Raw genomic sequence first — 27,354 nt, 5'->3', positions numbered from 1 at the left:
CACAAGATGGCCGGTAAAGGAGGGCAGTTGGGGGGAACCAGGCCTGCAGGGGAGGGCAATTGAGGGTTACCAAGCCAGCAGGGGAGAGCAGTTAGGGGTGACCAGGTCAGCAGGGGAGGGTAGTTAGGGAAACCAGGTCTGCAGGGGAGGGCAGTTGGGGGGAACCTGGTCTGCCAGGGAGGGCATTTGGGGCGATCTGGCTGGCAAGGAAGGGCAGTTAGGGGTCATCAGGCTGGCAAGGAAGGACAATTAGAGGTGAGCAGGCTGACAGGGTAGGGCAGTTAGGGGTCATCAGGCCAGCAGGAGAGGGCAGTTAGGGGCAACCAGGCCTGCAGGGGAGGACAGTTAGGGGCGACCAAGCTGGCAAGGGAAGGCAGGCTGGCAAAGGAGGGCAGTAGGGGGTCATCAGTCTGGCAGGAGAGGGCAGTTAGGGGTGACCAGGCCTGCAGGGGAGAGCAGTTAGGGGTGACCAGGCTGGCAAGGGACGGCAGTTAGGGGTGACCAGGCCTGCAGGGGAGTGATTAGGGAGTTATCAGGCTGGCAGGCAGAATCAGTTAGGGGAAATTAAGCAGGCAGGCAGGTGAGCAGTTGGGAGCCAGCAGTCCTGGACTGTGAGAGGTATCCCAGATTAGAGACCATATAGGCTTGGTTGAGGGACACACACCCCCAACCCCATGCACAAATTTTGTGCACTGAGCCCCTAGTAGTTAAAAATAAAAATATAATAAAAATTTAGGTAAAATCGAGTGAGAGAAAAAAAATTAGATTCTTAAGTAAAAGATAAAAGGTAAAAATGTGAAGTAGTGAAGGTCATTCATATACTCCACTGTTCTGCTTGGCATGTATTTTTCCTTGCAGGTAGCCAGCACAGTATTAAAGTTTCCTGATGACATAAGCCACAACCCTATTTTCAAGCAGAGGGATCCCTCCACTCTCTTTGGTTCTCAGTCTGTTTTTTGTTGTTTTTGCACACAAGAGTCAATTTCCGCTACAGCCCCTGGGTGGCAGTGCTTCTGTCTTAATATCCTGGGATAAAAGGCCTCTCTACTCTGGCTCTGAGTGCAATTATGTGAGCCACTCTGTGTGCCACTCTGTGCAGGACTCTGTGGCGGTCCGGCTGTGGGTTAATATCTAGAATCCCCTTCTGCCAGCATTTGAGGGCTACACTTATCCCAACAGCCGCAAATTTGTGGGGGGCAGTCCTTCTCTGAGACTCTAGTTCCCACTGTGTAGGTTTCTCCTCTAGCCTGGATCCCAAACCTCACCTTACTTTAGGAAATACCAGCTGTCTTTAATTTGCCATTCCAGGTTGGTGCTCTTTGATTCAGCTTCCTTCTGCTCTTTGAGAAGGCTCAGGGCCTGACTTCGAATTCGTGCATTTGTCTCCCCCTGAGCAAACCTCCCAGGTGCCTGTGGTAGGGGAGGTTGGAGTTCAGGGGTTCTGATCACTGTCAGTCTCATATCACATTCAGTCTCTGATCACAGAGTTCTAATCTTCCCTTCAAGATGGCACAGCCCCTGTGGCAGAGTTGGCTGATCCGGGAAAGATAGCCACAGTAGAGGCTGCCTGGTCATGGGGGGCTGGTCTGCCAGTACCCCAACAGTCCCTTAGAGTATAGATGTCCCTGACTCACAAATACTGACACTTTCTGCACATCCACGCGTTTTCCTTTTGTTCTCTCTCTCACACTATCCAGCAGCCTGCAGTCCTGTGGGCAGCCATCTTGAATCCTTTTCAAATGGATACATTTTTTGGTTTTCTACAGTGCCTCCAAAGCCTGCCCTACCCTGCCAAAAGGAAAACCCTTTAAGAGCTTCCAAATCACTTTTTTTTCTGTGTTTGGAAGATAGAAAGAGACAGAAACTGAGACTGAGTCTGAGACAGAGACTGATTGTATGTCTGTATGTTTACTTCTCCACAGTAAAGAATGTTCCTGAAAATTGGATGTATGTGTGTCCCAGCTGCTTATCGGTTTGTATTAATCCATAGGAAAGAACAGAGCCAGGACCCACCCAGGTGGTAGGGTGACAGTGGAGCAACATGCTCAGTACAGAAGCCTTTCTGAATTATTAATGTTATGACTTATAGAAAGTAACTCTGATAGTCACAGAAATGAAGATGCACTGGGTTTCCCTAGGAGATAAAGAATCATAGAATTGATAAAGTCAACCGAGGCTAGTAGAAAAATTGGAAGCATGTGGATGCCTTTGGTAGTTGCTGCTACGATTGTGATTATTGTAGAACATGTTAAAAAGAAGTGAACAGGAGTTAGTGGTGATGTCCTAATGCTTACTTTAGAATTTTGTGATTTTCAAGGATATGTAGAGGGAGCAAAAGTTCCTGGGTTCAAAGTCCCCATTAAAGCAAGACTTTAAAAAGCAAGATATAGAAGAGCAGAGATATTGACAGAAGCCCAAGAAAGCAACAGATTCCTTAGAGATAAATACGAGGGAAGAATTCTCCATAATTAGGTTGTTCCTGCTTCATAATCATATCTTTCTAGTAGAGGAGGAATGGAGGAATTATCCTGAATTCAAGCCAAGCAATAAAAGAGTAGCCAGTATTAGTTTGGTTGGCAACGCCAACCTTGGAAGGGATCAGGTAGTGTTTCCTCAAAGATGGTCTTGCCAATAGATCCCAGGAAACGGGGGTTAATACAATATTGCTATGTTGCTTAGGTGGATGTCTCACAAGTCTTGAGGTGACTCACTATGTAGCCCAGGTTCACGGCAATGAAAGAGACAGGTGTACCTGCCTGATAACTGGATAACAAGGCCTGCCTTGTTAATGTGCAAATGTGTTAGTGCAGGAGGCAAGAGTCTCACTCAGGCCAGGGCAGCTGACCTCCCTCAGATGCAGCTTGCTCTGCAACAAGCTTATCCACAAGGTTTTTGGCATAATTCAGTGGAGCTTGGAAATTCACCAACTCCATCACACTCTGCCAACAGAGTGTAGGTTGAGAATGGCACTCATGCCAAAGGGAGCCCTAGCTTTGAAAATCTGGCAAGCTCTTATGCTCTGTTTTCCTACTGGTCATGACCTTATGCCTTTTTTTTTTTTTTTTTTTTTTTTTTTTTTTTTTTTTTTTTTTTTTTTTTTTTTTTACCAGCTGCCTTTCTGCTTTTCTTATTTGGAGAGTTGCAATTACTACCAGTTGCAGGCCATGTACCACTTTACTGCAGTGTAGGCAAGTAACAAAAATAGTGAAGAAGAGGGTGTGGCAGAATAGGACATAGGAAGACTCTAATAAAGTGTGAACTTCACTTGCCCACTTTTCTCACTGGTGGAGGCACAAGAAAGGGCTTTGTGAAACCTTTTTTTTCCCCCGAGCAGAATGTCTCTTCTGCTTTGCCCTTACTATAGAAAATATGGAAAATTGCAGACATGCTATAAAACCTAAAGAAGTCCTTCTGATCAATAGGTTACAAGCATTTATCTTAGCTCAGAAATTGCCTCTGCTTTCCTTTTGTCATAACTCCCTGGAATCTTTCTTCCTGTGTGGCTTGCTTGCTATATATACCTGAGGTTCAAGCAAGCTCCATAAGCTGCCAAAGCAGTTAGTTGAAAAGTGAACACCATTTCAAACTGTCATCCAGATGTTTTATCTACCTGTCTACATGCAGCTCCATCTTTGGGAATGTGTGGCTGTTTAGCTTCATAGCAAGTAAACAGCTGGATGCTAAATTTAAGATTTTGTTCATCACTTTGTCCATAATATTTTGGCATTAGGCAAATCATTGTTAGTTTGTTTTTTGTTTGTTTGTTTGTTTGTTTGTTTGTATCTAGAGTACATACTTCCCCACAACACAACACCATCCAACAACACTCACAAAACCCAAAAAAGGAATAAAAATGGAAAAAGGCTGTGCAATTTTGTATTCCCAGGGCATCCTGGGTGCTTTGAGAAAGTCTACATATCTGCAGTGTTTTCATCCTGCCATGGGATTCCTACAAGTAGGGAGAGACCCCGAGGGGTGGGCAGCCTTCATCTATAGTTGGCTGTCAAGAACCATTGGTCTAAGAAGATACTATAAAGGGAGTATAAACTCAAGATGATTTTCCTCAAGCCTGAGTGATAACCTCAGAGGAGCCAAGTTCTCAGCCTCTGCTCTGTGCTCCTTTTTTTCAATAAATTCTCCTCTCAATGAGTTTCTCTCTCCTCCTTTCAAAACTCTTTTGTCTGTCCTCTCATTTCCTTCAATCCATAATAAACAAATGTGTTTACTAAGACTGAGAAAAGTAATGGGATATGTTTCTAACTTATTAATTTGAAATATGGTCTTACTTGCAGCATATCTCATTTGGATCAGTTCTAAATTATTTAACTTACAAATTCAAATTAGGTTTGCCTCATTTAAGTATAAAATCCATTGCTCTCTATTTTATAACACATATATTCATCCCTTAACAATAATAATAACAACTATAATAATAATTAGCACATTGAATTGAGGAATCTGAAAGCATTTTGCAAAAATTTGCTTTAAGGTTCTGAACAGCCCCTCCATGAAGAAAGTAAGAAGAGAATACCATGACTGCCATTAACTGGCAACCAACTCACCTAAACCTCATATAGTTGGACTGTTTGGGCCACTCTGTTTTCAGAATAGGTGAACAACTTGAAAATATGCTCACATCACTCATCCTTACATTTAACCCAATCTCACTGATTCAGGGCTGGGAATATATTAATAGATATGGCTCTGTCCATAAAGGGCTCAGTGTAGTTAGATAAAAACAACTATCTGCCATATCTTAGGCTCTAAACACAAGCCCAACCCTTCTGCCCCTTAAGCTCTTTCTTTTCTTCACAGTATCTAGTACAGTGTTCTGAACAAAACATTTGATCTGTAAATAATCAGATTGTTCTATTAATTGGAGTTATCAACCCTTGAGCTTTTGGAACACTCAAGGTATCATTGGACCTCAATTTGGTAAAATTTAGTCTTAAAGCTCAAATTTGAGAACCCCAATCATTAGTCATATTTGACTGTCATAAGATCCAGAAGCTATTAGGACAGCATGCCAATCCCTAAGGAAGCTTTACAGATTCAAGAATGGTCCAGAAATTTTAATGAGTCCTGGGACACACTGGGATGCCAAAACTACTGGTTGCAAAATATGATGGTAGTGTTATAGATTCAGGCAAGTTTAAAAATCAAAGAGTATTCAGGGGAGAGGCAAAGGTTCCAAGATGGTGGCAGAGTAGGTAGAAGTTTCACTCACCCATTCCAGAACCAACCTGGAATTACAAATAAAATATAGAGCAATCAACTGAAGATTAGCTGCAAAGAAGTCTTATAACTAAGGATTTATAGAAGAAGCCACATTAAAACTGGTAGAAGGGGCAGTAATGTGAAAAGGGTTGGCTCCACTCCCACAGGTAGTGGCTGAGATTTTAAAGAGATATCTCAGTTGCAGGGGGTTCCCCTTGAAAAGCATGGAGTCTCAATCCCAAGCTCAGCTCCGCAGTCCAGAGCACCAGACATGGGAAGAAACACCCACATAATATCTGGATATAAAAACCACCAGGGTTTCTGTTTGCCAGGTAGAGGTGGGGGTACTCTAGAGACACAGGAACAATCTAAAAGAGCCAACACACAAAATCTCATTTGCAGCCACTCACTCTGGGCTCTGGTTGGGGGTAGGGTGTAACAGATAACAGTCACATGAAGAGAGACTGGTGTCTGTGGCTTTAGGGAGAGAGCTAAATGGACAGCTGCCAGAATTCATGAACTGAGTTATTCTCCCATACCACAGATGCCATCTTTCTTGGATGAAGCATGCCCCTCCATATTCCATCAGCCTATAGGAATGCAATAACCCAACCCTCTGGGCTCCCTGCCATCCCAAACAGTGGATCTTATGCCCTGCTGAGGAGTCAGCTGGCTTGGCCAAGTGTAGAGGCACCCCTGCCAATTCAGGAAGTGTTAATGACTGAGTTGTGTGGTTTTGGACCAATACTGCCATTTTCCCATGAACCTGACAGGCACTTCCCCCACACATGAGACCTGCTAGCCTTACTCCTCAGGCTCCTGACTCCTGGTGGCTTCGCTCTGCCAAGGTCTAGATAGAATCAGGGACAGACTGAATTGTGTGGTTCTGGGGGCCACCACCCCACACTTCCCCCAGGTCTGACTGGCCCCTCCCACACAGGGAAATCTGTGAGCTCCATCCTCCTCCTAGTGGCCCCACCCAGCTGAGATCCAGCTCCTGGAAAAATCTGGGACAGCCTGAGTTGTGTAGCTCAAGGATGTGGGCCATTATTTCTCACATACCCTATTAGTACAGAGCTCTCCCTTCAAATAGCCACATATTGGTCTGTTTGAGCCTGATAAATTCTGATGGCCTCACCTTGAAAGCTCTCTGAGACACTGACCAACCACAAAGGTGTGCCAAGCATGCAGCACCTAGACTTGGTATAGCCGGGGACTTTTGTTGAGTGACCTCAGACACAACATTGCACTGAGTTTGAACCTGTATCAATCTGGTGAACACCACACATCCTACCTGGCGACTACTAGTAAATGAGAACCTACTTCATGCAACTCAAGTACTGTCAAAGGCTATTTCAGTGACTGAATCTAATAGGCAGTTGGTAGCCAGAGACATGGAGAGGCAGATCTTGGGGTGCCTTGGGACTTTTGTTAACCTGCCCCCAGGCTTAGTACTGGTGAAAAACAGCCTAGGTGTGCAACATGGTCCTTCATATGCACATCCAGGCCCAGAAGAGGCATCCACAAACTGCAGATTGCTTTGTAGCCCCAAACAAATTGCCCAGGGCAAGTCACAGGAAGCATCTGAGTTGACCTACACCAGAGGACTTCCCAAGAAGCTCCAGAACCAACACACTAATTAGCCACTTTCAGACAACACCAGAGCAGGATCCAATTAGCTTTACAAGCAGCAAAACCAGAGGAAGATCTTAGCCAGAACAAGATGCTGCAGAGGCAAAATCTATTTCTTGTGATCAGCACCTGAACAGCAGCTCATACACTGTGACCAGGAATCACACTCGCAGTCAGCAAAGCTGAGGGTCAATGTCATGCACAAATGGGCCAATAGCAATAAAGAATTGCAACAGGAGGACTCACACAACACAAAGGATCATTCCTAGAGCAACCAGCTCAGGGGATCAAGGAGACCACTGGGTTTCATAGGCCTTCTACTACATAATACCACCCAACCAAGACTGGGACTCATAGCACATCTATCTAATACATAAAAACAAACACAAACACAAAAAGTAAGCTAAAGTGGAGACAAAGAAAGATTCCCCAAATTAAAGAACAGGAAAAATATCCAGGTAAAGAGCTATTATAAATACAATGTAGGAAAGCCATTTATAAAAATAGAGTTCAAAAAGTGGGTATAAGGTTGCTCAAGAAATTTGTGGGAACTTCAACAGCATGTAAAAGAACATAAAAGCCATAGCAAAGAACCATTCAGAACTGAAGAATACAATACCTGAAATGAAAAATACAGTTACTTTTGATGAAGCAGAGGATTGCATCAGCAATTTGGAAAAGTTGGCAGGAAACACCCAATCAGAGCAGCAAAAAGAAAAAAAAAATTTTAAATGAGGATAGTTGAAGGGACCGTTGAGACAATATACAGCAAACAAACCATATCATAGGCTTACAAGAAGAAGAAAAAATAAGTGAAAGATTGAGAACCTATTTTATGAAACAATGACTGAAAATTTTTTTAACACGGTGAGAAAAAAAAGACACACAAGTCTAGGAAATGCTGAGTCCTAAATAAGATGAACCCAAAGAGGCCACACCAAGACACATCATAATTGAAATGACAAAAGTTAAAGACAAGGAGGGAATATTAAAAACAGCAAGAGAAAGAAAGTTAGATAATACAAGGTAGCTCCCATTAGACTCTCAGCTGATTTCTCAACAGAAACCTTTCAGGGCAAAATGGGTTGGCATGAAAATAGTAAAAGTGATGAAAACAAGGACCCACAACCAAGACTACTTTACCCAGTAAGGCTAGCATTTAAAATTAAAGAAGAAATAAAGATCTCCCCAGATAAGTAAAAGCTAAAGGAGTTCATTACCACCAGTACTACAAGAAATGTTAAAGGGTCTTCTTTAAAAAGAAGATGAAGAGAAAAATAAAAAAGGAACATAGTTAAAAGAATAAAATGGCAATAAATACATACCTATCAATAATCAATTTAAAAGTAAGTGGCTTATATGCTCCAATCAATAACAACAACAACAACAACAACAATAATAATAATAATAATAAATGTTCCAATTAGAAGACATAAGGTAGCTGAAAATTAAAAAAAAAAAAGACCCATATATATGCTATCTAGTAAAGACCCACCTCAAAATGAAAGACACACACACACACACACACACACACACACACACACAGGCTGAAATTAAAGGGATGGAAAAAATATATTTCATGAAAATGGAAAAATAGACATCAAAACATGGGCTGTACTAAGAGACAAAAAATGACACTATATATGATAAAGGAACAATTCAACAAGAGGATATAACGCTTGTAAACATTTATGCAACCAACCTAAATATATAGATAAGGCAAATCTTGATGGACATAAAGGGAGATATCAACAGTAATACAGTCATAGAGGGGATTTTAACACTCCATTAACATAAATAGGTATATCTTCCAGACAGAAAATCAACAAGAAAACAGTGGCTTTAAATGACATATTCGATCACATGGAATTAATTGATATCTTCAAAGTGTTTTACCACAAAGCAGCAGCAGAATATACATTCTTTTCAAGTGCATGTGAACATTTTCTAGGATAGACTGCATGTTCATTCAAAAAATAAGTCTCAATAAATTTAAGATTACAATCATATCAAGCATCTTTTCTTTTCTTTTTTTTAATGTCTTTATCGATTAAGGTATTACATATGTGTCCTTATTCCCACATTATCCTCCACCTTCCATTCATGCCCCCACCCCCCTGTTGTCTATGTTCATTCATTAGGCTTATATGCATGCAGATAAGTCCTTTGGTTGATCTCTCCCCATTACCCCCACTGTCCCCTATCTTCCCTGAGGTTTGGCTTTCTGATTGATGTTTCTCTGTCTCTGGATCTATTTTTGTTCATTGGATTATGTTTTTCATTATATTCCACAAATGAGTGAGATCATGTGATATTTATCTTTCTCTGCCTGGCTTATTTCACTTAGCATAATGCTCTCCATCTCCATCCATGTTGTTGAAAATGGTTAAAAACTCATTCTTTTAAACCACAGCATAGTATTCCATTGTGTATATGTACCACAGGTTTTAATCCACTCATTTGCTGATGGGCACTTAGGCTTTTTCCAAATCTTAGCTATGGGGAATTGTGCTGCTATGAACATAGGGGAGCATATATCCTTTCTGATTCATGCTTCTAGTTTCTTGGGATATATTCCTAGACGTAGGATCACTGAGTCAAATGGGAGTTCCATTTGTAGTTTTTTGAGGAAACTCCATGCTGTTCTCCACAGTGTGCACCAGTCTACATTCCCACCAGCAGTGCACGAGGGTTCCTTTTTCTCCACAACCTCGCCAGCACTTGTCATTTGTTGACTTGTTGATGATAGCCATTCTTACAGGTGTGAGATGGTACTGCATTGTTGTTTTGATTTGCATCTCTCTGATGATTAGTGACTTTGAGTAGGCTTTCGTATGTCTCTTGGCCTTCCTTCTGTCTTTTTTTGGCAATGTAGCAGGATACAAAGTTAATGCCAAGAAATCTATAGCATTTCTATACACCAATAATGAACTTACAGAAAGAGATACTAAAAAAGAAACACCATTTACCATCAGACCAAAAAAATTAAGATACCTAGGAATAAATTTAACTAAGGAGGTAAAAGACCTATACATGGAAAACTACACAACACTGAAAAAAAGAGATAGAGGAGGACATAAACAAATGGAAGAACATACCATGTTCGTGGATTGGTAGAATCAACATCATCAAAATGTCCATACTACCCAAAGAAACCTATAAATTCAATGTACTTCCCATTAAAATACCAACAGCATATTTCACAGACCTAGAACAAACTTTCCAAAAATTCATCTGGAATAAAAAAAAATATCCTGAATAGCTACAGCAATCCTGAGAAAGAAGAAAAAAGTAGGTGGGATCTCAATACCAGATTTCAAGCTGTATTACAAAGCCACTGTTCTCAAAACTGTCTGGTATTGGCACAAGAACAGACATATAGATCAATGGAATAGAATAGAGAACCCAGAAATCGACCCAAATCACTACGCTCAATTAATATTTGATAAAGGAGGCATGAACATACAATGGAGTCAAGACAGTCTCTTCAATAAACGGTGATGGAAAAATTGGACGTGCAAAAAAAAAGAACCTAGACCACCAATTTATACCATACACACACACACACACACACCAAAAAAAAAAACAAAAAAAAAAAAACAAAAAAAAAAAACCCTCAAAATGGATAAAGGACTTAAACATAATATGAGAAACCATAAAAATACTAGAGGAATCCATAGGCAGAAAAATCTCTGACATATGACGAAGCATTTTCTTCACTGATACTGCTCCTAGGGCAATGGAAACTAAAAAGAAAATAAACAAATGGGACTACATCAAAATAAAAAGCTTTTTCACAGAAAAAGAAACCATAAATAAAACAACAAGAAAGCCCACTGCATGGGAGAACATATTTGCCAATGATATCAACAATTAGGGTTTAATCTCCAACATTTATAGGGGACTCATGCAGCTTAACAAAAAGAAGATAAACAACCCAATTAAAAAATGATCAACTGATCTAAATAGACACTTCTCAAAAGAAAACAGAAGGAAGGTCAAGCATCTTTTCTGACCACAATGGTGTGAAATTAGAAAGCAGTCACTGGAGAAAAAAAGAAAAAATACACAAAGACAGGGAGGCTAAATAACATGTTACTAAACAATGAACGTGCTAACAATGAGATCAAGGAATAAGTCAAAAGGTATCTTGAAATAAATTAAAATGAGGACACAACCACCCAAAATCTATGAGGCTCAGTGAAAGCAGTAATAAGAGGGAAATACATAGCATTATAGGGCTACCTCAAAAAAACAAGAAAATTTTCAAATAAGCAATCTAATTTTACACCTATTGGAATTAGAAGTAGAACAACAAACAAAACCCAACATGAGGAGAAGGAAATAATAAAGATCAGAGCAGAAGTTTTAAAAATAGAGTCTAAAAACCAACAACAGAAAAATCAATGAAACCGAGAGTTTGTTATTTGCAAAGATAAATGCAATTGACAAACCTTTAACCGGACTCATCAAGAAAAAAAAGAGAGAGGACCCAAATAAATAAAATCATAAATGAAAGAGAAAAACAAAAAACTGACACCAAAGAAATTCAAAAGATTGTAAGAAAATATTACAAACAATTGTATACCAACATATTAGACAATCTGGACAAAATGGATACATTTCTAGAAACACACAATCTTCCAAAATTGAATTGTTAAGAATCAGAAAATCTAAATAGGGAGATAACAACTAATGAATTTGAAGCCATAATCAAAACACTCTAAACAAACAAAATTCTAGGATCTAATGACTTCACAGGAATTTTACCAAACATTCAGACAAGAATTAACACCTATCCTTTTCCAACTTTTCCAAAAATTTCAAAAGGAAGAAGACTCTGAAGCTTATTATATAAGGATAGCATTATCGTAATTCTAAAACCAGAAAAGACACTAAAAGGAAAGAAGATTATAGGACAATGTACCTGATGGACATAGATGCTAAAATCTTCAAGAAAATATTAGCAAACCATATCCAGCAATACAATGAAAATCTTACACACTATGATTATTATTCTGCGAATGCAAGGTTGGTACAATATCTGCAAATCAATATATGATATACCAAATGAATAAAAATAAGGATAAAAATCATATTATCCTTAGCTTCAGAAAAAGTATTTGATAATATTCAGCACCCATGTATGATAAAAATTCTTAGCAAAGTAGTAATAGAGGGAACATATCCCAACAGAATAAAGGCCATATATGGCAAACCCATAGCCAACTCAGTGGGCACAAACTAAATCAGTTCCTTAAGATAAGGAACAAGACAGGGATGTCCACTTTTACCACTCTTATTCAACATAGTATTAGAAGTCCTAGCCAGAACAATCAGAAAAGAAGAATAAATAAAAGGCATCCAAATTGTAAAGGCAGAAGTAAAACTGTCATTATTTGCAGATGACTTGAGAATATACCTATATATCTATATATCTATCTATCTATCTATCCCTAAAGATCCAACCAAAAAACTATCAGTACTAATAAATGAATTCAATAAATTATGTGTAATTTATATGTCCAGAAATCAGTTGCATTTTTATGCACCAATAATGAACTATCAGAAAGGGAAATTAAGAAAACAGACCCAGTTACAATTGGATAAAAATACATTTAACCAGGGATGTAAAAGACCTGTATTCAGAAAATTATAAGACACCAAAGAAAGAAATTGAAGAAAACACAAATAAGTGGAAGCACATACTGTGTTCATGAATAGAATAAATCCACATCATAAATATGTTCATATTACCCAAAACAATCTATACATTCAGCGCAATTTCTATCAAGTTACCAATGGCATATTTCACAGAATTAGAACAAATGTTCCAAAAAGTTATATGGAAACACAGAAGATCCCAAATCGTCACATCAATCTTGAAGAAGCAGAAAAAAGTCGAGGAAGTCATGCTACCAGATATCAAATTATACTACAAGCCCATAGTAATCAAAAGAGAATGGAACTGCCATAAAATGAACATGCAGATTTATGGATGGAATAGAGAGTTCAGAAATAAACCCATGACTTTATGGTCAATTAATATTTGACAAAGAAGGCAAGAACATAAAATGGAGCAAAAATAGTTTAGTCAATAAATGGTGTTGGATAATTGGATAGATACATGCAAAAAATAAAATACAACCAGACTACCTTCTTACACTATACACAAGAAAATTCAAAATGGATTAAATACTTAAATTTAGATTCAAACTCATTAAAAAACATAGAAGGAAACACAGGCAGCAAAATCTCAGACATTTATTGTAGCAATATTTTTTATGATATATCTCCTCAGGCCAGGGAAACAAGAAAAATAAACAAACGGGACTACATAAAATTGAAATGTTTTTGCACAGCAAAGGAAACCATCAACAAAGTGAAAAAAATACCCACTGAATGAGGGAACATATTCAACAATGATACATCTAATAAGGGGTTAATAGCTAAAATTTATTAAGAACTAATAAACCTCAATACCAAAAACAAGCAATCCAATTAAAAAATGGGTAATGGCCGGGACCGGTTTGGCTCAATGGATAGAGCGTCGGCTTGGGGACTGAAAGGTCCCGGGTTCGATTCCGGTCAAGGGCATGTACCTTGGTTGCGGGCATATCCCCAGTAGGGGGTGTGCAAGAGGCAGCTGATCGATGACTCTCTCTCATCGATGTTTCTGACTCTCTATCTCTCTCCCTTCCTTTCTGTACAAAATCAATAAAATATATTTTTTTAAAAAAATGGGTAATGGACCTAAATAGACACTTCTCCAAAGAGGATATACAGATGGTCAATAGACATATGAAAATATGCTCAACATCACTAATAATCAGAGCAATGTAAATTAAAATCACAATAAGATATCACATCACACCTGCTATAATGGCTATCATAAATAAATCAACAAAGATGTAGAGAAAAGGGAACCCTTATGCACTGTTGGTCGGAATGCAAATTGTTGCAGCCACTGTGGAAAGCAGTATGGAGTTTCCTCAAAAAATTAAAAATGGAACTGCCTTATGACCCAGTGATTCCACTTCTGGGAATATATCCAAAGAAATATGAAACACTAATTCAAAGATTGCATGCACTCCTACATTCATTGCAGTGTAATTTACAGTAGCCAAGATCTGGAAGCATCCCAAGTGAGCATCAGTAGATGAGTGGCTAAAAAGCCAGTCAGTGAAAGACAAATATCATATGATCTCACTTTTATGAGGAATGTAATGAATAAAATAACTGATGAACAAAATAAAAACAGAGGCATGGATACAAGTAACAGACTGACAGCTGTCAGAGGGAAGTGGGAAAGGGGGCACTGGATGAAAGAAGGTGAAGGGATTAGCCAAGGAATATATATGCATAGCCCATAGACACAGACAATAGTGTGGTGATGGCCTGGGGGGGGGTGAGGGGAGGGGAAAGGATGGGTAAAGGGGAGGTGTGCAAGAGGGGAGACATGGGTATATTTGTAATAGTGTAAACAGTTAAAAAAAAAAAAAAGCCTGGTACATGTACACAGTGGAATACTACTTGGCTGTTAAAAAAAAAGGAAATCTTGCCCTTTTTCATAGTATGGATGGACCTGGAGAGTATTATACTAAGTGAAATAAGCCAGTCAGTGATAGACAAGTACCTTATGATTTTACTTATATGTGGAATCTATGAACAAAATAGAAACAGACTTATAGGTACAGAGAGCAAACTGATAGCTGTCAGAGGGGAAGTGAGTGAGGGGCTGGGTGAAAAAAGTGAAGGGATTAAGTAAAGAAGAAAAAAAAAAAAACACCTCATAGTCATAGTCAACAGCATGATGATTACCAGAGGGAAAGAACAGTAGGGGAGGGGAGGTAGAATATAGTAAAGGAGTGATAAATGGTGATGGAAGGAGACTTGAATTGAGGTGATGAATACACAGTGCAATATGTAGATGATGTATTATAGAATTGCATACCTGAAACCTATATAATTTTATTAACCAATGCCATCCCAGTAACTTCAATTGGGAAAAAGAGTATTAAGGTGAGTTCTATGGGCTCTCTGAGGTTTTGGAGCCCATCCAGAAAACGTCTTAAAATGCTAGTTCTCTTTTTACCCACCCCCCTTCCAAAATTCTGTTGAAGAGAGAGAGGTTGGGGGGGACAAGTACATAACAACTAAAGCCTAAAGCAAACTCTTTTACTCAAAAATCATCTCTAAGCAGTCCCAGAGACACTCCTCCAATAATATTATCTTACTTTTGTCTGAAACTTTTAAGACAGTTTGGCATCTCCTGTCTTTAATCCTCACTAAACCTCTGAAAAATAGGTTTATTATTAACCTCATTCTGCAAATGGGTTCACTAAGGTTCATGGAGATTGAATGTCTTGTCAATAAGCAGGCATAGCTGGCACTTGGACCTAATTCTACTAGACCACAAATTTAATTTTTCACTATGACTTTGCTAATTTTATTATACTATAATTGGCATGCAATGGTTATATTACTTTCAGGAGTACAACAGAATTATTCAATATTTGTATATATTATGAAATGGTCATCACAATAATTCTAGTTAACATCTTAAGTTCCAAATTTTTATTGTTCTTGCCTCTATACTATATAGATTTTCCAACAAACTGGAATCAAGGGGCCAGTTTAAAGGCCAAAAATCAACTGTTGGGAATTTTTAAGTTTGTAATAAATGAGTTTCTTGATAATCACAGGCCAGAACAGGCTTTTATGTGGAGAAATGAAAGCACAGAGAGGATGTGGTTTCTTGTACATTTTCACATGAGTCATTGATGAGACAGAAAATACAGACCAGCTCTTATGATCCTCAGGACTCTGTCAATACAAATGTTATTATTTCTTAGCTCAATTACTGGTGTGTGTTTTTGTGCACATTCTTACATGTATGCATGTTCATGTTTGTTAAGAACTGAGGGTGGGAGGGAAAAGGTTGAGAGAAAAGAGAAATCATAAGTAAAACAGACTACTTCTTAGGGGCCTGAGAAACAAATATTACTTAGCCCCTGAATTCAGACAAAAGGTCAGATATTTTGCATGGATCTGTTTAGGTTGTAGACAGCTTTCAGTTATGCACTTGTTTCTTATTTTACTTGGGGTTGCTAAGCAGGAGGAGATGGCAAGTGGCTATCTACCTCAACAACAACATAAATTGGCTGAGAGCAATCATTTGAGTAAATCTTCTTCTGAGCTACTTCTTCTGAGGCCCTGGTAAATACAAATTATAAGCCAACACACACACACACACACACACACACACACACACACACACACACATCTCAGCAAGGAGCTTCAAACTTATCAGGGAATAATGTAAGAAAAGAAGTAATATGATGACATCATCAGAAAGAAATATCAAAAAATGATTTGTTATCAGCATAGTACAAGTGGGGATTGGAATGGGCAGTTGGACAAGTCCCCAGAGAGGCTGAGCTTCACATCTCTAAATGGGTCCTCCCCCAAGCTACTTCAGCTCCCCTTCTTTGGTCTCTTTATTTGTACCCATCCAATTACTCAACTTTTGTATGTTCTCTCTTCTTACCTAATACAATCTACATCTTAGATTCCACTAAGGGAAGCATCTTAAAGTGCCATCAGTCCAATGAAGAAGATGGGATGGGATGGGGGTGGGGGGTGAACAGTATTATTAGATCCAAGCTTTGAGGCCAAGAAAAGAGACTCTGATGAAGGAATTGAAAATGCAAACCAGTTGGAAGAAGATATTTTTAGCTTTGAAATCACACCTAGCTGGCCATCAAATGTGGTGTTTCTGACCCATGTTACTAGAGCAATTCTTGTTTTCAGTGGATGAGGAGTGGAAATACTGAATCAGAATTTCTGAAGTGTGCTGGTGATATAGTCTTATTGGGGAAAGAATCCCCCAGTCCCTACTATGTAATGTCTAATACCTGTCCTCTGCTGTGGAGGTGGGGGACACAGAGATAGAAAGGATCTCACCTTCTCTCCCTTCCTTTTTTTTTGGGGGGGGGTCCTACTTTCTATCATTTCCTTCTTATTGCTTCTTCCTTTTCCCTGGAGTGCCTCTATTCTTCTGTCTTTGTATCTCCCTTTAAGTCTCTCTTTTTCAGGAGTCCCCTGCCACCTCAATAACCAAGTATGGGGAGAAGACAGGAGGGGAAGGGGAGGGAGAGGGTGAAATCTGTGTGTGTGGCGGGGGGAGGGCTGATGCAGAAGGAGAGTTGGGGTCAGCATAGGAAGGTTTGAAGGTACTGCGGGAGTAAGAGGGACTAGCAGATGCCAGAACAGGGGAAAGGGTCTATGGAATCAGGAATAAGGGGATCCTCAAGGTTGAGCATAGACTAAGTCCCTTCCCCAGACCCTGCCGTCCATAGCGAGATGCTGAGCCCCCTACACTTTGTGTCTGAGGCTCCAGACATGTGGCCAATACACCCCTGCTACTCCCGCTGAAGTGTTGCCATTTGGAACATATTTTCAGACACATGGATTGTTTTTAAGTTAATGTTTTTTAATTCACTCTGTTTCCCACTTGTCATTTTTTATTGAAAAGGCGGATTCTGCTGATTTGTGTTCCTTTGCAGGGGAAGCAAGGGTATTCTCCACGGGCAGAGATACGATGAGAAACAGAGACAAAAGGCCCAGTGAGACATGGGGAATGAGCAAACAGGATCAGAGAGTAAGGAGCAGGGAGAGAGATGCACAGGGTGAGACAGACAGCCACAGAGAACCCAGGAAGGCTAAGGGATGGACTCAGCCCTAAGGGCAGAGAGAGTGTCCTAAATTATTTCTAAATAAATGCCACCTGTAGGATAGGAGCACTGGTGGCTGAGGTTCACACACAGATTTCACCCTCTCCCTCCCTTACCCCTCCTGTCTTCTACCCCATACTTCTTTCTGCCCTGCCCTGCTCCACTTCCATTCTTCCCTCCTGCCCCAGACCACCCAGCAGCCCTGGATCCGAGAGAAATGGTTAGAACAAAGCTTTCCTTGAGGGGTACGAGGAGACAGAGCATGGTCTAGGAATAGAGATGTCAATAATGAGAGAGAAAAATTGATCAGCTGCCTCCTGCACACTCCTACTGGGGATCAAGCCTGCAATCTGTGCGTATGCTTTGACCAGGAATCAAACCAGTGACCTCCTGGTGCATGAGTCAACCCTCAACCACTGAGCAACACAAGCTGGGCCCTGAGAGAGAGCATTAGTTAGTATTTCATAGGAGGAAGGGGGAATTATGGCCTTCCTCACCAGGCCCAAATAAGATTATAGCATCTTTTAGCTCCTAGATACCATCTCAGATGAAAGACCATGCAATCATGTTGAAAAAAGAAATAACTAAGGAACTGACATAAAATTTAATTTGAAGGTTGAGGTGGAGAAACCAGCAACCACTGCTGTGCTTTTAGCTGATATGTGATCTCCTCTAAAGGATATGAGGCTTAAAGGAGTCTCTCACAGGCTGCTGCCAAGGTTGAACTTCCAAGGTTTACATATCCTACTTAAGAGACGAAAAAGTGACTGACTTTTCAATATACATCCATACAACCATTTTTCAATATTTCTGCATATAAAATTTTAAAAATCAATAAGAAGTGACTCAAGACCTCTCATAACATTTTGTGCCTACTACATATTTATAGTTGACCTTTGAGTAGGTTTATCTAGCTGTGTATACATATGAATGTATTATTTTTCAACTAAGGATCCTAACCTGGGATAAGAGCTTTATATGGGAAACTAAAAAAAAATTTTTGGAAACTATGTATTTTTCTTGATAAAGAAAAATCATTTATTAACTAAAGCAGATTCCTTAGCCTTCCTGAAAACTGCTGTCCTATAAAGTAAAACCTTGTTCAAGTTGAGTCTTAAATAAAAGTCCAAGATTTATTCTCATGCACATTTGAGAAGATAATTCTTTTACAAGCTTAGTATAATCTAAGTAGGAAGGCATGGCTGAAAAGTATTGGAAAAAAAATTCTGGTATGTTTACTCTAAATGACTTTCCTTTTTTGACATGTCACTACTGTTGTTGATGTCTTCCTCACTAACTCATGGCCACCCAGGAAAATTGTTCAAAAAGGGTAGTCTTATGCCTAAAAGTCATATAAGCAATTAGTGTGTTCCTAGCCAGCCCTATGTGTGCCATTTCACTAGCATCTGGTTTTCAGGGAACCTTTTACTAAAGTAATCCCACTGGCAAGGAACACACAGCTCATAAGAGAGAGAACATCATCTACTTGTGTGCCAAGGGGATCACTCCAGGGCTATGTCATTAATCACTTCCATTCCAGAATTAATGGATACAACTGCACACAAAGGAGGTATTGATGAAATGACTTTAATAGACCTGTGACATGCCCCAGTCTAATATCCAATATGAGGTTAGAGATACCACTTTACAGACATTCAGTCAAGTATAGATTTTAAAGCCATGTTTAAGTTAGTTATTAGCTTCCAAAAAAAGCATATTAACTAGATCTTTCAGTGCAAAGATCACATGTGTATACTTCTTTGTATCCCTCCTAATGCCTTCTTTGCATAGTCAGTGTTAAACACCTGCTGTATTCATTCCATTTTCTTCTTCCCAGCTCATCAATAAACAAGATGCTGCCTAAATCTGAAAATTAAATTTCTGCTCTCAGCTCTATATATTCTATGTGAAATGTGTGGAGTTTCCTAGGTGCAGACCAGAATATGACTTTAGTCTTCTACAAGCTTACATTAGTCCAATAAATTGTGCCAAATCTGCATTGCAGCTCCATGATCAATTTCACTTAATCTTGAGATGCACTTCAAAAGCAAAGTCATATGTATATAGCAGTTTTTGTAAGACTGTGTCCATGGCCTCAGCCATGTCTATAGAGTTTGAAGACTTTCCCAGATGTCAGAAAATTTATTCTGACAACAGCTTCTAAATTCCATGCTGCATCCTTAATCATGGCTGCATAGGCTAGATTGACTAAGACTAGAGCCATTGTGCAAGCCTATTTCTTCATATGAGTGATGAGGAATGGGATCAGACAAGGCACCACCCACTATTATATATGCCACCATATTATCAGGGACTAGTTTGCATATATTGCTGAAATTTAAGACGAGCTGTGTTACCTGGTAACTACCAAAGCCAGGGCTACTAAGGGCCTATGTTTTTTAAGTATAAAAACTATAAAAAGTATCTATAAATTTTATTATTTTCTTATACTAGCATGAACAAATCTCTTCTCAACCAGGATATACGTAAAAGCATATCGTGATTCAGATACTGCCTTAGTAGTAGCAGTACATAAGCAAGAAAGAGTTGCTGGCAACAGACAGATGTCTTAATAGTTTGTATAGTTTTCTTCTCAAAGGAGTGGTATCATGGACACAGTGGATATTTTGATAGAAGCTAATGGTTTCATATACAAGCAAATTAGAATTAATTATTTCAGAATCCCAAACTCCTTAGGTTGGGGGATTATTGGTATCTAAATTCAAGGGAGCTATTTTATTAATCCAGAACTCCTGGGGTCCTATTAGTTCCAAAGGAGAACCAGAGCAGCAAACAGCAGCTAGCTCTGGGTATGTCTCCATAAACTAGTTGAGAAACTAAACATGTCAGTTCCTTAGTTATTTCTTTTTTTCAACATGATTTCCCTAAACACATCAAGTTGGAAATTTTTTTTCTTTACCAAATATTTTTTTTACTTGTTTTGATAAAATATTTGCTGCTTCAGTGTCACTTAGCTATAGTTTCATTTCTAGAACAAGAAAGATACATGTTCAATCCAACATCACCCCCTACTGTTTTGCCATTACACACCATGTGTTAAATCTTCTTAATCTTCTCAAATTATTTTATTTTTCTTCAAAACATCAAGTACCCTGCTCTCTTCCTGCTCTCTTAAGGAAGAATTACTTTCTCAAAAGAAAAAGATTACTATCCCAAATAGTAGTCAAGTTTTCAGACAAATTTAAATTGGCTAATTGAAACAAGCGAATATTTTAGAAAAATTACTGGTACTGGACAAAAAGCTGTTCCTAAAGTGTTAACTAAAATTTTTATTGGTAGTTCATCTCATGGTAAACATATGTAACATGTAATGGACTTATAGCAGTCATACTCTAGTGCAAAAATTAAAATTTAAAAGCTATCAAGACTACATTATAAAATTTCCAAAAGTCTCCTAATATTTAAATAAAAATGGGAATAGAAGAATATCATGTAAGGAAAAATATCCTGTAAGTAAATTACATCTAGAAAATTTTTACTTAAGAAATTTAGTTTTCATTTGTAATGCTAACAGCAAGACTCCCATGAAAAACGCACATGGTGTCAAAACAAGCCAAAGGAAAATTGGGCAAAAAAATGAAAAAATATCCCAAGTCAAATTTATAGAAAATATTCCTTTATTAACTTTTGGTTGAGAATATGTATATTTTTAGAAAACAACTCCAATACCATATGGATTCCTGCAACAGAGAGAAATTGACAGGACTGCTCCAGCCATGAAGAGAAATAGTCCAGAAATGGAAGATGCTGAGAACACCTTGCCATACTAGCAGTCATCAGCTGTGCATCACTGCAGGTTGCCCAGGACCAAACCAGAGAGGATCGGATCTGCAACACCACCATTTGTCCACCATCCAGAACTGAAACATCATTGCTGACATGTACACATAAGGAACTGTTTGACATTGAAATTGGGACTCAAAAGAACTGTTGGCCCAGAAAGAAACTCACTACAGACTGATTCATTTGCCTCCCAGCATAACCATTATTGCTTGTCTCATTTTCGGTTCCTTTTTTTTATTTTTTAAAATGAATCTTTATTGTTCAGATTATTACAATTGTTTCTCCTTCTACTCCCCTCCTCCCATATCTCCCTTCCACCTGGTCCCCACTCCACCATCTACCCTTACCCCCTCCTCCGCTGTCCTTATCCATAGGTATATGATTTTTGTCCAGTCTCTTCCTGCACCCCACACCCTTTTCCCCTTGAGATTTATAAATCCCCCCCATTCTATGCCCCAGATTTTATTATATTCACCAGTTTATTTTGTTCCTCAGATTTTTAATTCACTTGACTTTTAGATTCACTTGTTGATAGATATGTATTTATTGTTCATAATTTTTATCTTTACTTTTTTCTTTTTTTAAAGAACACCTTTTAGCATTTCATATAATACTGGTTTGGTGGTGATATACTCCTTTAGCTTTTTCTGATCTGTGAAGATTTTTATCTGTCCTTCAATTCTGAATGATAACTTTGCTGGGTAGAGTAATCTTGATTGTAGGTTCTTGCTATTCATCACCTTGAATATTTCTTGCCACTCCCATCTGGCCTGCATAGTTTCTGAGAAATCAGCTGACAATTTTATGGGTGCTCCTTTGTAGGTAACTGTTTTTTTCTTGCTCCTTTTAATATTCTCACTTTGTCTTTCGTTCTTGGCATTTTAATTATCATGTGTCTTGGTGTGGTCCTCTTTGGATTCCTTTTGTTTGGGGTTCTGTGCACTTCCTAAAATTGAAAGTCTATTTCTTTCACTAGGTGGGGGAAGTTTTCTGTCATTATTTCTTCAAATAGGTTTTCAGTATCTTGTTCTCTCTCTTCTTCTGGCACCCCCATAACTCTGATGTTGGTATGCTTGAAGTTGTCCCAGAGGTTTCTTACACTATCTTCAACTTTCTGGATTCTCTTCTTTTCTTGCTTCTCCAGAAGAGTGTCCTTTGCCTCTTTGTATTCCAAATCTTTGACTTGATTCTTGCATTCTTCTAATCTGCTGTTGGGTCTCTGTAAATTTTTTATTTCAGTCATTGTATGTTTAATTTCTAGTTGGTTTAATTTCTTTTTCATATTCTCGATGGTCTCATTAAATTTATCAGCCTTTTCTAGGAAATTCTTTAAAAACATTATAACCGTGGTTTTGAACTCTATATCCAGTCTTTTGTTCTACTCCATTTCTTTTGTTTGAGATCTCCTTCCTTTTCTCTGCATTTTCGCTGCTCCCCTGAGTTGGTAGGGTAGCTTTGTGGGCCTGGGTGTCTTATATGATTCAATGGGTCAGCCTCCCAGTTGCCTGATGTGGACACTCTTGGTACACCCCTTTGTGGACTGTGTGTACACCCTTGTTGTAGTTAAGTCTTGATTGTTGTTGATGTCACTGGGAGGAATTGACCTCTAGGCCAATTGGCTGTGAGGACTCGCTGTGTCTATAATGGAAGAATTGCTGTGCTGGAGACACGTTTATGGGGGAGGAATTTTTCCCGTAGGGCTTTGGTGCTCACTGAGTCTGCCTCTTGAATGTGTCACTTATGGATGTGAACAGTTGAAATTTGATGTTGTCTCACACTGACCACTAGATACATTAGCTTCTGGATCTCCAATGGGGTGCAGTTCAGCTACTGTCTGAGGCCACCCTGCAGGAGCAGCAGTGAGAACCATAGTCCTCTCCTCCCTGCTTGGAGCTTGGAAGCTTCGGAGCTATCTGCACCAGGTTGCAAGTTTGCTAGGTTAAACTGCAATAGAGAAGGCCATTCATATGCAAAAGTCACTGCTTGGAGCTTGGGTGTGTTTGTAGATTGTGAGGGGCAGAGTGCCAGGGCAGAGTCTCAGGACGGAGTCTCAGGACATCTCTAGGCTTCGGCATGGCAAACAGCAATAGCTTCCAGTTAGCCTTCTCTGACTCTCTGACCTTGTCCCCACATCTCACTCCCCAGCACAGCAAACAATTATTCTTGCATGCAGCTCTGCAAGCAAGCCACCCTTTTTTTCTGATCCAACGGCAGACATCCTAGCTTCTCCTCAGAAACTGGATTTCAGAGAGATTGGGAGCTTTTCTCTCTTTAGGTTGAAGAAAGCAATGCCCTCCACCAGCTGGGATCCGCTGCCTTCCCATATTGCACTCGCGCCCCTGTATCTCAGTTTTTTAGCTTTTGTGCCCTGAATGCTCCTTTCTTTTTCAATCTAGTTGTAGAGATTCCTTTCAGCCAATTTTCCCATGGTTCTGGGTGATAGACATTCTGTTTTTAGTTGTAGTTTTGAAATTGTTATGCACAGCAGCAGTTTAGGTGTGTTTACCTAAGCCTCCATCTTGGATCTCCTCTCATTTTTGGTTCTTATAAGTATATTTCTTGTATCACGTGATCTCACTTATCTAGGGGTAATAATGAACAACATAAACTGATGGACAAAACAGACCCAGAGAGAGGGAAGCATTGATAAGACTCTCAAACCTCAGAGAGAAGGTAGGGGAGGGTGGGGGAAAAGGGCAAAGATCAACCAAAGGACTTATATATCATACATGCATATAAGCCTAACAAGTAGTCATGGACAACAGGGGAGTGGGGCATACGTGGGGAGGGGGTTGGGATGAGAATGGGGGGATGAGGACAAATCTGTGATACCTTAATCAATAAATAAATTTTTAAAATTTACTATCCCATCCACCTTACTATAGGTATTCACATAACCCTGTTGATTCCATTTGAGAAGCTGTGTTCACAGTATCTCTGAATAAGCAATATCTGGACATGGTGAGGTCTATCACTCCAGCAACAACTGGCCCTACAAAGTAGCAGGCAGTTGGGATTACAGACAACAGGTATGCATTCAATGCTTCATAAAAGAATAAAGTTGCCACCAAATAGCTCTGATAATCTGAAGGAAATCTTATAATGAGCAATGAATTCTTTGACCAATGAGAAGCAAGTTTATAACGATGCAGACATGACTACCTTTCTGATTTATAGCTTTGTTCCAAGCAATAGTTATACCCAAGATGCTTATATTTGTCAACAGGGACAAATAAGTATCAAACCCAAGCCAGAAAGAATGGGCAGGGACTCAGGATCCAAACATATTTGTTGCAAGGAAAAAATTGGACACTCCCTTGTGCCTTAGTATTGGAAGTAGGAATGCCATAGAGTAGGGGTGTCGAACTCAATCAGAGAAGGGGCCAAAATCTAAAATCCAGCCTAAATCGTGGGCCGAATGGTTTACTGAACAGTCATAAACTGACAATGTCATAAACTGACAGCGGAGTGCAGTGATGACAGCGCGGTGCGGGCCACATTGCAAGGCCTGGCGGGCTGGATTTGGCCCGCGGGCCTTGTGTTTGACACACGTGCCATAGAGCTATATGTCTCTCAAACTGTGTTTAACAAGACAATTATTACTAAGAAAGTTTTAAAATCCAAAAAGAAGTGGAGTTGACGTTCAGTCATTTGTATTAGGAGCACAGAAAAGCAGTATATATAGATAGCCCACGAATATTTTCTATTTGCCCTTAGAATGTTTTTTGTTCTTATATTTTAATATGGCTGTGTTATGTGTACATAGAGTGAACATTACTTGAAAAACTTCAACAACCATACTGAAAACCTAGTTCTAGGAGTAACTAGGAAGTTCTTCACCTTTATCTTCCTGTTTTCCACTCTGTTTCTATTAAATTTGTTCAGCATTGTCTTATTGTTATTTCCTGAGTTAGAAAAAGTAATTAGTCTTTATGCTTCAAACAGTCCTTTTTAAACCTTAATTTTTAATAAGGAGCCATGGGTCAAACTGTTGGACCTCAAAGGGAGGGTGGGGATAAAAGGAAGAGATCAACCAAAGGACTTATGTGCACACATATGAGCCTAACCAGTGGTCAAGGACAATAGGGGGGTGGGAGCATGAGAGGGAGATAGGGGATTGGAATGGAGGGTTGAGGAAAAATAAATTAATTAAAAAAGAAAGAAAGAATAAAAATAATAATTACAAAACCTAAGTTTCCCATTTTAATTCATTTCTCACCCATTCGAAAGCATTCACTGAGCCCTGATCTGGGCACGTAGGGGAATAAAAAAGAAATGTAACACACAGTCTCAGTTCTCCAGGAGATTATAGTCTAACTAGAGGCCCAGTGCACGAAATTTGTGCACTGGGAGGGTGTCCCTCAGCCCAGTCTGCACCTTCTCCAATCTAGGACCCCTCCGGGACTGTCTGACAATCCAGGAATGCTGGCTCCCAACCATTCGCCTGCCTGCCTGCCTGATTGCCCCTAACTGCTTATGCCTGCCAGTCTGATCACTCCCTAACCACTCCGCTGTCAGCCTTATCGATACTTAACTGCTTCCCTGCTGACCTGATTGTCCACAACAGCCCTCCCCTGCCAGCCCAGTCACCCTTAACTGCCCTCCCCTGCAAGCCTGGTTGCCCCTAACTACCCTCCCCTGATGACTGGTCCCCTCCCTCCCCAGCAGGCTTGGTCACACCCAGCTACCATCTTCTGCTAGCCTGATTGCCCATGCTGGCCTGGTCAACCACAACTGTCCTACCCTGCTGGCCATGTTGTGGTAGCCATCTTGTGACCACATGGGGGAAGCCATCTTGTGTGAGGGTGTGATGGCCAATTTGCATATTACCTCTTTATTACATAGGAGGATTGAAGAGAAGAGACAACCAAACAGAAAGCAATTAACTAACAACCTAGAACAATGTATGGTTGAGTCAAGATAAATGCTACAGGCGGAAGTGCTATACTAGTTTGGGGAGAGGGTGGTTATTAGGATCTGATTCAGTTAAGAAGGGTCCAGTGGAAAAAGCAGAATTTGATCTGAATTTTTATGGGTATGTAGAATTTAAGTAGGACAAAAGGGACATGAATCAAAGGTTTGTGATTGGAATCAAGCATGGAATTTGGGGAAGCTCATAGGGAAAACAGTCTGTGTAGTTCAGGTGGCTAGGGAAAAACTATCAACAAGGTTGGATATTAGTTTGTACAAGCTATAGGACATTGCACTATTAGGTAACTTTGAGCAGGAATTATAGGATGAACATTTTTCTTTTTCTTTTTTCATCTCAGTATATAGAATGCATTGAAAGTAAAAAAAATAAAATAAATAAATAAATAAATAAATAAAGTATAACCAAGGAAAACTGTTAAGTGAAAGGTGCAGCAATCTAATTAAAATGTTGTGAGTACTTGAAGGGAGGTGCTGATAGAGGAAGGGAAGGGCAAAGAGTTGATAAAAGAGACATTGTGAAAGGAGAACCAACAGACTTGTTGGCTATCTGACTGATGACCATGAGGAAATTGGCATAAGCTAATGAACTTATGCTGGTTTGTGGGAAAACATGACTTGAAGTTTTAGGTAGGTTGAATTCAAAGTAATGGTGAATTATCCAAGAATTGATGTGCTAAGGCAATGGTTCTTAACCTTTCTAATGCCGCAACCCTTTAATAAAATTCCTCATGTTGTGGTGACTCCCAACCATAAAATTATTTTCGTTGCTACTTCATAACTATAGTTTTGCTACTGTCAATGAGTTGTATTGTAAATATCTGTGTTTTCCAATAGTCGCAACCCACAGGTGGAGAACCTCTGCTGTAGAGCCTAAAACCATCAGAAAATACAGATATTCACATTACAATTCATAACAGTAGCAAAATTATAGTTATGAAGTAGCAACAAAAATAATTTTATGGTTGGGGGTCACCACAACATGAGGAACTGTATTAAAGGGTTGCGGCATTAGAAAGGTTGAGAACCACTGTGC

At 39.5% G+C, this 27,354-nt stretch overlaps 1 protein-coding gene and 1 long non-coding RNA gene across 2 annotated transcripts in view; both read right to left on the bottom strand.

Moving 5' to 3' along the window:
* Positions 1–27,354, bottom strand: part of LOC311615240 — a 974,758-nt gene that overhangs the window by 268,098 nt on the left and 679,306 nt on the right. Inside the window, exon 2 of the long non-coding RNA XR_014793751.1 lies at positions 3,042–3,114. This is a non-coding gene — a long non-coding RNA (uncharacterized lncRNA). The remainder of the gene's footprint in view (positions 1–3,041; positions 3,115–27,354) is intronic.
* The window catches only part of GUCY2F (guanylate cyclase 2F, retinal), a gene marked incomplete at both ends in the record, with an annotated part of 108,828 nt that continues 105,742 nt past the window's right edge, over positions 24,269–27,354 (bottom strand). The window contains 1 exon segment of the mRNA XM_084870838.1: positions 24,269–24,381. Within this exon segment, the coding sequence (XP_084726964.1) occupies positions 24,269–24,381 (113 nt within the window).

Source organism: Pipistrellus hanaki (genome assembly GCF_964339955.1).
Source record: "Pipistrellus hanaki genome assembly, chromosome: X".
NCBI classification, from domain to species: domain Eukaryota; kingdom Metazoa; phylum Chordata; class Mammalia; order Chiroptera; family Vespertilionidae; genus Pipistrellus; species Pipistrellus hanaki.
The sequence above is the reverse complement of the archived record's forward strand: the minus strand, read 5'-3'. Positions and strand labels throughout refer to the sequence as shown.